General features: G+C 35.1%; 1 protein-coding gene across 1 annotated transcript in view; it reads left to right on the top strand.

Moving 5' to 3' along the window:
- Positions 1-13,070, top strand: part of LOC143245573 (uncharacterized) — a 55,934-nt gene extending 42,864 nt beyond the window's left edge. Inside the window, exons 7-10 of the mRNA XM_076491932.1 lie at positions 1,271-1,474; positions 5,359-5,577; positions 7,710-7,907; positions 12,489-13,070. Of these exons, the coding sequence (XP_076348047.1) occupies positions 1,271-1,474; positions 5,359-5,577; positions 7,710-7,907; positions 12,489-12,901 (1,034 nt within the window). The 3' untranslated portion in view covers positions 12,902-13,070. The remainder of the gene's footprint in view (positions 1-1,270; positions 1,475-5,358; positions 5,578-7,709; positions 7,908-12,488) is intronic.
- The last annotated feature ends 215 nt before the right edge of the window (positions 13,071-13,285 follow it).

Here is a 13,285-nt window from a genome sequence, read left to right as displayed (position 1 = left end):
TTATATTAAATTAATCACAACGATATCACAGTAGGTTAAGTCAATTTTTTTATATAATTGCGTCTCTTCTGTGAAGCGCTAACTATAATAAATTAACGTGACTTTTTCGAGTAGTACGTTCCCCCACATGAACAGAGTTTATCAGCGCAAAAAGTAAAATTAATACTATAAAAGAGTAAGTTATAATTTAAATACTGTTAGGTTCCAGGAATAAAGGGCAATTATTATTAATAATTAACAAAATAATCAAAAATCTAAACTTAATATAGTGAGTCTAACGTTCACCACCAGCTGAGATTGGCGCCATTACGTATTTGCTTAGGTTTGACTCTATGTAAGACTGGGCCTGAGCATGAGTGCAGGATATTTTATATACTTCTTATTTTACTTGTATATAAACACCAAAGCAGTGTTTTGTACACTAAATGTTAAAGTGCTGAACTTCCGACTTTTTTTTTTTTTTCAGTTCAGGTACTCACTGAATTATTGAGAAAAGCTTACATTTTTAACATAACACTTCATGTACATACTGCCTTAAGCCTGGCCTGGCCAGGTAGTTAGGGCTTTCGACTTGTCTTCTGATGGTTTCCGTTACGATTCCCCGTCAAACAAAACATGCTCGCTTTTTCACCCGTGGGGGCATTTTTACGTTACGGTCGGTCCCACTCTTTGTTGGTAAAAGAGTAGCCCAAGAATTGGTTTTGGGTGGTTATGACTAGCTGCTTTCCGTGTAGTCTTGCACTGCTAAATTAGGGACAACTAGCCCAGATAGCCTTCTATAGCTTTGCATAAAATTTAAAACCAAACCATACTTCTTTACAGAAACTTTCAGCTGCAAGTTTCGAAACTTAAATAGAATATTTCTTTTTATAAGTCGCAATTCTATTCACTCTATATTGATAAGAGAAAAAAGAAGTAACGAGTTCTATGTATCTACACGATTGCCTTTACTTTGTGGAACCAATTCTGATACATAAATCTTTTAAACACACGTATTTTTATACACAATTTGAAACAGCTAAAGTCATTGTACGCACGTGATTTTACGTTTGTTCTGCAGTTCATTTCACGAAAACTACTTGAGACGGGGGAACCCATTTTTTCGGCCTGTTTCGTGCGTGCGTGGACCAACAGCAGATTGCTACGGCGTTTCGAACGTCTAGACGCAGCCGTTGCGAAAAGTGCCCGAACGGTTGGCGGCCAGGTCTGTTATTCAAATTGTAGATGATCTTAATCCTATATTGACTAATATAGAAAATCTCTTATACAGACAATGTGACAAATATACACCAAACACCTAGGAACTACAGCTGTTCGTTGGACAGTATACCGGACTATTTACACATTCAAGCCATCTGTATCAAGTATCATCAACACTTCTGTCCAGTGTCCTGTGGAGATTGGGAAGAACGTAATGGCCCCCATGTTATCAAATGTTTGCCGACCGGAGAGTGGTCAGAATTCCCAACTTGTGGTAAGTTAAATTTTTCTTGTAATGTCTTACAATTGCTGCTTTTCTCGTTGAGAAGTAAGATCTTCAAGTAGATCGTTTCCACAACGTAGTGAAACATTTAGTACAGCTATGACATAATTAACTGAAGGTTGGCTGTGGTCTTTGGCTTGGCGTTTTTAATCTTAATTAGTAAGTCACTTTCAACAACATGTAATTTTTGTAAGGAGAATGAAAACAAATCTATCTCTATTGCTGCTAAGAAAGACCTATACCTATTTATCTATATATAAAGATATATGTGTATGTATATATATTATATATGTAACAGTAATGATATCGTTTTTTTTTTCTGAAAGATTTTCACGCTTACACTTTTAATTGATTTCAACTGAACTCCACATGCACCTTTAGTCCCGTCCTAGAAGAGTACAGAGTATTCGCGTTCGAATTTGATCCTCCTATGGCACTTCCAGGGGACCCTGTGTGTTTCCCACACTACGCTATGAACCTTCGTCAAACTTTGAAAGCAACCTCAGAACATCCCGAGGAGCGGTGAGGAGGAGGGGGTTATTCAAATCTGACATCCATATCATTCACTGAATAATAGGACTCTCTCTTTCTATCTTTTTGGTTTTCGCACATATAATATTTGATCAATCTCAATAAAACTTGGCATGCATTTTTTTTACGGAACCTCGTTGATTGACATGGGGGTTGTCCTTATCTCGTTCTCCAAAAGTCATTATTTGTCAGTGTTCGCCTTTCACACCTATAGTTTTCCCAATTATGTCCCCATGCGTCCCTTATACTTTGAGTGGTATGCCAGCTACACCGGTTTCCAGAGATTAAGCAACAAGCGTAAAACACAAATAATGGGCAATACTAGCAGTATTTCCTCACGAAGTTTGGACTGCATCTTGTGTTTGCATAATATAAACTATAACAGTACAAATATAAATTGGATTTAATGTTTTGGGAAAAAATTAAGAACCCTCGAAAATGAAGTATTGAAAACATTTAGTAATGAATAGTCAACAGGAATTGTGGACTTCCCTGACGGCTATACATAATTCACAGCTTTTTGCACACTGTTTATAACATGATCCACAAGAGCATAAAAAAAAAACAGGAAAAAGTCTACTTGCGTGTAAGAGTAGTTTTTATACCTGGAAGGAAAGTAACACATCTGCGTAAAAAATTCTTAACATGCAAGAAAGTGAGAGCAGTCTGAAGCTGCTGCTCAATAAATCTAATATTTGACAACTAACATGAAATGTGGAAGCTGTGAATATAGAGGATTGTGTCAACAGAAGGAGGAAGTTCTTTAGTGATAGCATTAATCTTAATACTGAAAAATGTGATACTCAGGACATAGTCCTGAGGAATTTAAAGTTCCTATGAGAAGTAATGGAACAGGGTCAAACTCAAATGGACTTGCAAAATCTTGTGAAGTAAAAAGTTACAAATAAAATGGGCAAATGATAATGCAACCCAGGAATGGCTTTCTTGTAAAATACCGTACTTCCACATAGAGTCATAAAACTTCTCAAGATCAAAGAAAATGGAGAAAAGATGATTCCTCTAGAGGAAGGCTTTCTGATTGATGTTTCAAAAGGAATCAGGTGGTTCACAATGGAGTGATGTCAAGGAAACCCACATCAGATAGACGAGAAAAGGTTGTTTGATTCAACGAACCAGACAAGACAGACATTAAACAAAAACAATGAAATAATAATTCGAAGCATCCTACAATGAATAGCATTAGGTCCGACTGATGTACTGCCAGATTAATAAAGAGTAATTTTAAGTTTCACCAGCATAAATGAGCAATTATAATCATAGGAATGATCTGCCTGAAAAGAAAATTGCGATTGCTTACCCTGCGACTTGATGGCTAAGAAGGCAGGAGAAGATATAGAAGTGTTTAAAATGTAAGAAAAGCACTCCCCTAGGGTTACAGTGATATTTTGAACATAACCAACTTCCAAGTTATCAGAGAGCAAGAATGAAATACCTGAAAAATATATCCTAGATCTGTTTCTAAGCCTTCTGTACTCGTTGATAGTCAAGACTCCACCATGGAGCCCTACGACGGGACGCAGTACAATGCCAAACAAGGATACTGTAGCAACGCTTGGGTTTCGTGAGTATCAAACGCAATGTCTTCAACACCCTTTGAGAATCTTCCACACCGGTACTTAGTTCTACAGGAATTAAAGGCCAAAGTGGCATGTTGGGGTTGGACATCTAATCACCAGGATTCTCTCCATTCCTTCAAGGATCACCACGCACGGCAAACAGTGAGCGGACGTTCGGATTCTAGAGGAGGTAAACTGAAAGTACAGAATCTTCTCCAGGAGGTCCCCTCATCAAGTACAGGAATTCACCCTTGGGGACATCGGAACTTGCACGATATTAATCCAGTATATTGTCGTTGTCAAAATATGCGTAACGTTAATTGCCATAATGAAAAAAATTGCGTGATGTTTAACTAGTAGATTACCATCATCAGAATGTGTGTGATGGCAGTTTGGTATATATATATTACCTTCTTCAGAATATGGATAATGATAATCCATCTTACCGTCATAAGAACTTTCAAGATGTTAATCCTGCATACCATCATCATCAGAATATTTATGTTATTAATACAGTAGATTAACATTAGAACATGCGTGATGTTAATCCAGAAGGTTATTGTAATTAGAAAATATGCGTGATATCTGACCAGGAGATAATTGTCAAATAAAATAATGTATGTAATATTAATCTATCAGATAACCGTCATAAGAACATGCTTGATGTTAAACCAGCAGATTAACGTAATCAGAGAATTCGTGTTGTAAATACAGCAGATAAATATAATAAACTTACGTGCAATATCAATCATCAAAACAATCATAAGAATGCGTATGATGTCCAAGCAACATATTACTGCCATCTTAATATACATGTTTTACTGGTAAACTACTGTCGTTAGAACATGCATGGTGTTAATTCAGCAGCCTGCTATTACTAGAACCTGCTCAAAGTTTAACCAACAGATTACAGCCAGCGTTAATCCAGCAGATTACAGTCACAAGAACATGCAAGATACTAATCTAACATATTATCATAACAAGAACATACCTAGTGTTAATTCAGCATATTATCGTTATAAGAACTTGCACGATGTCAGTTTAACAGATTACAGTCACTAGAATGTGCATGGAATAAATCCTGTGAATTAATGTGATTTGAATTCGCAAGGAGGCAATTTGTTTGACTTATAATAGATCTAAAAAATGACAGTACTTGATTATATTATCATGTAATATAAAGAAATAACGTGATTACAATATAATATACTGATCATAGTTATAAAGGATGATATTGGTTTTACATTAACAGTGGACCTAAACATTGTGCAAAAAGAAAGGCTTTTAATCCACTCTAGCAGATGCAAATGCATTTTACTTATGTAATTCTTTATCGGCTTTAATACAGAAATATTTTCAAATGTCAATTTTTGTATTAACAAGGCGAAATTTTGTGGAAGAATATATTATACATTGATCGGACGGTAAATATCAGAATTCCTTTTTTTTTCATCTGGTGTTGAGATCAATGCTATACCCAAATATCTATTTTCATTTTTTGTTGTAATAGAGTTTTCCTTTTGTAATTAAAATAATTTTCACTATTTCAAATAAACATTTTACTGTCGTCTCTTTTAAAGGGGTTGAACTGCATTTTTAAAAACCAAAGTTAAGAAAACGAGTCGAAATTGTATGAAATGGCAACAAGCTAGAACAAAAAGGGTAAAATGCTACTAATATGAATATATATATATATATAAATATATAAAACCAATTATATCCAATGTTATTCTCTTGAACTAATTGATTTCAATTTACGGTTTTCAGTACCTAAACTAGAAGAGCAAAGAGAAGTAACCACGGACACTCAGACTAATTGTAAGGAAATCCAGTTACCTCGAAGCGTCAGACTAAACGAAGACTGTGGTATCGAGACTAAGCAGGGAGTAAAGTGTCAAATACAATGTGCTAAAAATTTGATATTACAAGGAAACAAAGAAGTTACATGTTTAACGAAAGGAATTTGGTCTAGCAAGCCCTATTGTGGTGTGGTTCTAATTGTTTTACTCATTAACAGTGTATAGATATGGTATATACAAAACAAAGAAAAGTAAACACTTGAAATTGAGGAAAGTGTGTGCGTCGAATAAACCACAAAACACATTAAAGTTATAGACGCTTCTGCGTGTGAACTAAGTTATAAAACACATTGAAACGGCAGGATGTGTGGATGAACTAAACTGTGAAATCTGTGTGGTGTGGATTAAACTATAAAACACGTTAAAACTGTATGATTTGTGAGTAGAATTAAACTGTGAAACATTTTGAAATTGTACGTCATGTGTGTGTGAACTAAGTTATAAAACACATTGAAACGGCAGGATGTGTGGATGAACTAAACTGTGAAATCTGTGTGGTGTGGATTAAACTATAAAACACGTTAAAACTGTATGATTTGTGAGTAGAATTAAACTGTGAAACATTTTGAAATTGTACGTCATGTGTGTGTGAACTAAGTTATAAAACACATTGAAACGGCAGGATGTGTGGATGAACTAAAGTGTGAAATCTGTGTGGTGTGGATTAAACTATAAAACACGTTAAAACTGTATGATTTGTGAGTAGAATTAAACTGTGAAACATTTTGAAATTGTACGTCATGTGTGTGTGAACTAAGTTATAAAACACCCTGAAACTATAAGATCTGTTGGTGGACTAAACTGTAAATCAGTGAAATTGTACGTATGTGTGAGCTAAATCAGGAAATATATTGAAACAATGGGACTATAGGATGTGTAAATGGACTAAACTATGAATCACATTGGAAGTGCACGACGTATGTGTGTGTGTGTGTCTGTGAATAAACAATAAAATGCATTAAATCTACAGGATTTGAATGTGGAACACAATATGAAATACATTCTAGTTGAGATATCGATGTGTAGAACTAAATTATGAAATATAGTGCGTGTGAATTAAACTATGAAACGCATTGGAACTATGGAAGAGTGTTTGTGAAGTAAACTATGGAACACGCTGAAACTATAAGCTATTTGTTTATCTGAAGAAAACTGTGAAACACATTGGAACAGCAGGATATGAGTGTGGGTTATAGTGTGAAATACATCCAAACTGTCGCATCTGTGTGTATCCTAAATTGTAAAACACTTTGAAATTCTAGGTGCGTTTGGAGTAATCTATGAAATATATTGAAATTGCAGAAGTGTGGTGTGTGTGTGTGTGCTTACTAAACTCTGAAATACATTATAACTGTAGCATAAACAAATTGACTAAACTATAAAAACCTTTAAACTGTAGGAGTTGTGTGGGTGGAGTAAAATAAGAATTACACAGAAACTGTAGCACGTGTGTGGAATTGTAAGTGGTGCCTATGTGTGGGTGGAGTAAAATAAGAATTACACAGAAACTGTAACACGTGTGTGGAATTGTAAGTGGTGCCTATGTGTGGGTGGAGTAAAATAAGAATTACACAGAAACTGTAGCACGTGTGTGGAATTGTAAGTGGTGCCTATGTGTGTGTGGAGTAAAATAAGAATTACACAGAAACTGTAGCACGTGTGTGGAATTGTAAGTGGTGCCTATGTGTGTGTGGAGTAAAATAAGAATTACACAGAAACTGTAGCACGTGTGTGGAATTGTAAGTGGTGCCTATGTGTGTATGGAGTAAAATAAGAATTATACAGAAACTGTAACGTGTGTGGAATTGTAAGTGGTGCCTATGTGTGGGTGGAGTAAAATAAGAATTACACAGAAACTGTAGCACGTGTGTGGAATTGTAAGTGGTGCCTACGTGTGTGTGGAGTAAATTATGACATGCATTGCAAGTATAAAATATGTGTGAAGAAGACAATGAAATATATTGAAATTATATGACATGTATAAGTAAAGTAGGACATACAGTGAAAGTGTAGGATGTTTATGTAGACTTAACTATGAAATGCATCGAAAACACAAACGTTTGTGTGTGGATTAGGAATTTCGTTTTTTGAACTTTACATAGGTTTTTATTGTGAATGTATGCTACTATTGTACTAAATCCTTTGGATGCTTTATTCATAATATATTTTTCTTTTGGTACTGTTACTGTTTATTTCAACATCTAAGTTAAAATTGGTTTAATCTCTGAGAGCGCAAGTGATAGGCTGTCTTTCTTTCAGTGAGAGAAATTCACACAGACCCTAATAAGGTGCTCTGTACAGAAGAAGAACTGCCACCAGAAGTAGACCTCGAAGATACCTGTACAATGGCTGTCAATAGTGAATGCAAGGTCTCGTGTCATGAATCTAAATTCTTAGTTGGACCCTCTTCTATCACGTGTCTACCTTCTGGCCGCTGGTCAGCCACACCATATTGTGGTCAGTACTTTGACAAAATGTTATTTCAGAAAGATATAGAACAGAATATGACACTTAATGCTTTGTCAAAAAAATCTGTTTCATTTGATACTGTATTATGTGGCATAAGTTAATTATCAGAGCGTTATCACATCTTTTTACAAACATAGTCGATGTAAGAATAGGATAATTCTTTTCTGCCAGTTCCAAGATTAAGTTAATAATGAAGTATTTAGCTTATTGTAGAGGTGATAGTTCAACTGTTTTAACACTGAGTGGTTCAAGGAAGTTACAGTTATGCTAAAGTAATCTATAGTTCATGGATGATACAGACAAAGTAAAGTAATGCATTATTCTTGGATGGTATAGGTTAATGCGTAGTTGTTGGAATTTACAGAGAAAGTAATGCGTCATTCATAGAGTTTACATTAAGGCTAAAGTAATTCGTAGTTTATGAAGGTTATAATTAAGCTAAAGTTGTGTGTGGTTAATGATGGTTACATTTAATTTAATCCGCCGTTCTTGAAAGTTACAATTAAACTAAAGTAACATTTTTAATATAATGAATTTAAATAATGTGCTTTCATAGCAATATCATTATCTGAAACAATATCTTGCTTAACGCTGGTAATTTACGAGAAGGATATGACGAGAGTAACAGAATTTGGAAGATTGTCTTGCTTACATCATATTCACATGCCTTACTATCCAAGGGTTGTTTATGTCAGAAACACTGGTTACTTTTGTCAAGAATTTAAAACCATTAATTATTTACTGTTGTCGTTACAGAGGCAATACTTTAATATATGAAACCTGAATACTGCACAACAAATTTATAGAATTAATACAACAGAAGTAAGAACGTAAAATAAACGTTTTATGGAATTTTATTTAAAGAATATAAGACGGCATTAAATACGCAAGTATTCCAAAAGGAAAGTTTTTATCTTCTGTTTGTCACTAACTTTTCAAGGAGTCCATTCCTAAAATTATAATTCAGTAGCATGTTATCACTTCTGATCGTACAAAAATTGGATAAGCATATTACAATGAAAGCAGGTATGATTATTCCGAGGAAAGACTTTCTCGAATAACAAACTAGTTATGAGTCGAGATCTTTGTCAATTTCAATCTTACTGCTTAATACGTAATTTCTTTTTTTAAATTTTTTAGTTCTCAGCATGTTTACATGCTATACCACTCTTTGATTATGGAGGATCCTTTTACGCAGTTGCAGTTTTAAGTGTTCTACTAATGGCGTCTGTGTGGTGGGCAAGATAATCATCAGTTACACAGTTTTTTTTTCTTAAATTTTTACGTATTCTTTTGTAGTTCCAATACCTGAATCCGAAAATGATATCCATTTTTCCCATCACCTATGTGGTATACTTTTACTAAGTGAATCATTTTCGTTGAAATCGGGTCACAGTTTGTTATGCTTAAAATGTTTTCAACCACTGGTTATAGATATCTCCACACCATTTGCGACGTGAGAGTGTTATCGATCGTTCTAGAACCCACGAGAGACACAACGCTAGTATTTAAATGGTTACCAGGCTGCAAGGCTTTCCAGTCGTTTATATACTAGCATTTGTTCTTGCGTGCACTTTTATATATATTTTTTTCAATGTTATTTAGGTAGTGTAAATGATGCAAGCATACTCTATTATATTAGTGGTAAATGTATTGTAATGAAACAAAGGAAAAACAACAGAAAATTCGCAAAAAAAGCCTATTACACGTATTTTGGAATAAAACTCAGGGACCAAGGTAAATCACGAGCTCCACGGATATTACTGCTATTTTTGCTTATGTCACGTGCAAGGCAACACTACTCGAAATCGAAAAGAAACTTCTTATTCAAACACTTAGTTTGCTATAAGGTCTGTTGCTAATGGACATGATGTACCTGTATCTACTCCACTGGCGACTCTTGAAACAGTTCAATCTAATTCTGAATTTCATATCAATAGAAAAATAGAAATTGTTTTCAACCTGAAACGTCTGGTGAAATACCAATTTTTCACATGAAATGAACTTAATGATTTGTTGAAAGATTTGTGCCTTCCACAGGATTCTTTAGAGATGTTGGGGTCCAGACTTCAGACTAAGAACTTTACTGGTACAGAAGCTGTGAGAAAGAGTTGATACCGTACTTTTCGCAAGAAAGTTCGTTGATTTGTTGCAACACTATTGCTGAATTATTACCAGTGTTATGAGCTGCATTCTATGAACCAAGTGAGTGGTGATTGCTCATTGATTCCTCGGAAACAAGTCTAAAAATAGTTCTCCTTTGCAATGGTAACATATATGCATATTTTATTAATGCACGTTCTGTTCACTTGAGGGAAACATGCATATCTCGTATAATAAGGTCATATACAAATAACATAGTTGGCTACTTTGTGGAGATTTAAAATTCCTTTGTTAGTTTCTTGTTTCAGCAATCTGGTTATACAAAGTTTACATGTTTTTTGTGTGAATGGGACAACATAACATGAAATCAGCAGTAAACAAAGAAGCAATAATCATGCAAAGTCAGTCTGATACCAGGGTATAAAAACATTGAACAGGAAAATTTGGTTGACACATTGAAACCCCTATTACCACCATTTCACATAAAACTGTGTTTGATAAAACAGTTTTAAAGGCCTTAGACAAATATAGCAAATATTTCAAATATCTATGTGGGCAATTTCCATCTCTTTCAGAAGCGGAACTTAAAGAAGAAATCTTTGTTGGAAATTGACTTTTGATGAACAATTCGAAAGAACAATGGGAAAAGTTGAAAAAGAAGCGTGGATTTAATTTAAAGATGATATTGACGATTTTTTGTGAAACAACAAGGACCTAAATACTGACAATAACATTTTCGATAAATTCAAAGAGTTGGGTTGTAATTTGAGCTTGAAAGTTCATTTCTTACTCTTACATAAACTACAAACTTTGGTGCTGTCAGCGAGAAACTCGGGGAAATATTTTATTAAAACATAAGGGAAATGGAGAGGGGATAGCAAGTATGATAGCTGATTATTGCTGGTCATGGAAACGAGATGTTCTAGACGCAGTACATAAAAGAAAGACCACAACATGTAGTTTTGAGACTTAAAAACGTAGATTTCACAGAATGAATAAGGATGCATAGCATTAGATTTGTGTCAAAGTTCCCAGGACTTGTGATATTTGATGACTGAGCACTTTGAAAATCGCCTAACGGTATAGCTTGTATTGCAAAATCTCCGTCGTAAAGCCATCAGGTCAAGAAACGCACCACTACTTTGTGCAAGTTTTTACTAATCCATGAACGATGATTTCCCAGTACCCGTTTGAACAGTAGGATCACATAGAATCCAAAGGTGCTTAGTCCAGTGACTTGACCAATATGTGTTCATCTGAAATAGTACGAATTCTTGATTAATTCTCAGCAATTTGAGGTATACGACCATTGAACATGAAGCATGGTAGAAGCCTTAACTTTGGAAACCTATACTCTGTTGCTCTCATTTCCTTATAAATCTGTCATTTCTGTGTGATACAAAGAATTCAGAACATTGATTTGATAATAAGAAGAGTTCACCTTTACCTTTGTATCTACTGTACTTCAACTTGCTTTTCCCCTCCTTGGACGCAGTACCCAGCAATGATCATGAATCCTTTAGAAAAAGTTTCACTACATGCCATTTACCCCTATTGAAAGCCTGGCATGGCCAGTTGGCTAGGGTGCTTGACTTTCAATCTGAGGGTTGCTAGTTAAAATCCCCGTCCCATCGAATATGCTCGCCTTTTCAGCCATGGGGGCCTTATAATGAGATAGTCACTCCAACTATTCTTTGATAAAAGGATAGCCCAACAGTTGGCGGTGGGTCGTTATGACTAGCTGCTTTCTTTCTAGTTTTTCGCTGCTAACTCAGAGACAGCTATTGCAGATAGCCTTTGTGCAGCTCTGCGCAAAATGCAAACTAAAGCAACTTGTATATACATTGTAGTTAGATGGCGTTCACTACGAACTCTCTGTTGATGGTTTCGGTATCACTTCCTGTTGATCCTAGTGCATCAAGTTAACCAACATTCGTTTTTTTTGCCATTCTCTCTAACTAAGTATAGTTTATACTGTGATAAATTAATTTGGTTTTTTGTTTAATATCATGCTCTCTATCACTGACATTGTACTGATAGATTTCAAAACGCCCTTGAGTGTCAAATTGTGCCCTTTGTTATTCATAAGATCTTGACAAAATTCAAATACCTGTAGATTACGTGTTCTTTGTTATTTACATGACCTTGAGGGATTTCAAATTGCTTCTATGTATCAACCTCTGTTTTTGTTATAGGCATGAAGTATACGGATTTCAAGCTCCTTCTATACATTATGTTTTCTTGTTATTGTAAAGATATTGACAGTATCGAAATGCCTCTGTGTATCATGTTGTGTCTTCTTTTACTGAAAGATACTTTAAAGTTTCTAAATTATTCTACGTATCATTTTATGTTCATTGTTACTTATGTGATCGTAGAAATATCAAAATATGTTTATGTTTAATGTTATATTCTTTGTTTCTGAACCAGTGTATGTTTGACAAATTCAGTTGACCTCTTTATTAGAGGAAAGATGCAGCGGGACCGCCTGGTACTACAAAAGAAAGTGCTACAAGCTGATGTGGGAAAGTCTGGGAATGACAGCCCAGTGGAAATGCCAAGTGCTAGATATGGAACCGTTAGTAATCGACGATGAGGATGTCTATAAATTCATAGTCGATCGTCTTACAAACATCAAAGAGGAATGTTTGTGGACGAGCCTAAATGACCAACAGGAGGAACTTGTCTGGAGAGATGCAACTGGAAAAATAGCTAAGTTTGTTAACTGGTACCCTGGTGAACCCGATACAGGCGAGTTTGGCTACGATAGAGATTGCGTATTATTACCTAAATGGAGGAATTACCAGTATAGTGACTATCGTTGCGACGACAACTGGTGTAAGTTTATGTGTCAGTATAATGCTACCAACATGTCGTAGGAATCAGTAACTTCTGTAGTCCACGTATAGAGCTTTAGTATCAAAATCTATTCTAGGTTGGCAAAATTTTTTCTAGTGTTTAGAAAATTGAAATTAAAATTTTATGGTTATTTTATTAATTTAGCTTTTTAATACCTAACGTAAAAACCAAATTCAAATGTAATCTTTCGCTTGGTCAATAAACTAGTTTAAGAAAAAAATAATTGTAAGTTTAACTGTATAAATATAACGAGATATCATTCAGTCATTCCACGAATGTGGCCTGGTGGTTAGGGCGCTAAACTCGTAATCTGAGGGTCGAAGGTTCGAATCCCCGTTCTACAAAACAAGCTCGCCACTTTAGCTGTGGGTTCGTTATAATGGGACGGCCAATCCCACTGTTCG

This window comes from Tachypleus tridentatus, chromosome 2 (assembly GCF_004210375.1).
Source record: "Tachypleus tridentatus isolate NWPU-2018 chromosome 2, ASM421037v1, whole genome shotgun sequence".
NCBI classification, from domain to species: domain Eukaryota; kingdom Metazoa; phylum Arthropoda; class Merostomata; order Xiphosura; family Limulidae; genus Tachypleus; species Tachypleus tridentatus.
The sequence above is the reverse complement of the archived record's forward strand: the minus strand, read 5'-3'. Positions and strand labels throughout refer to the sequence as shown.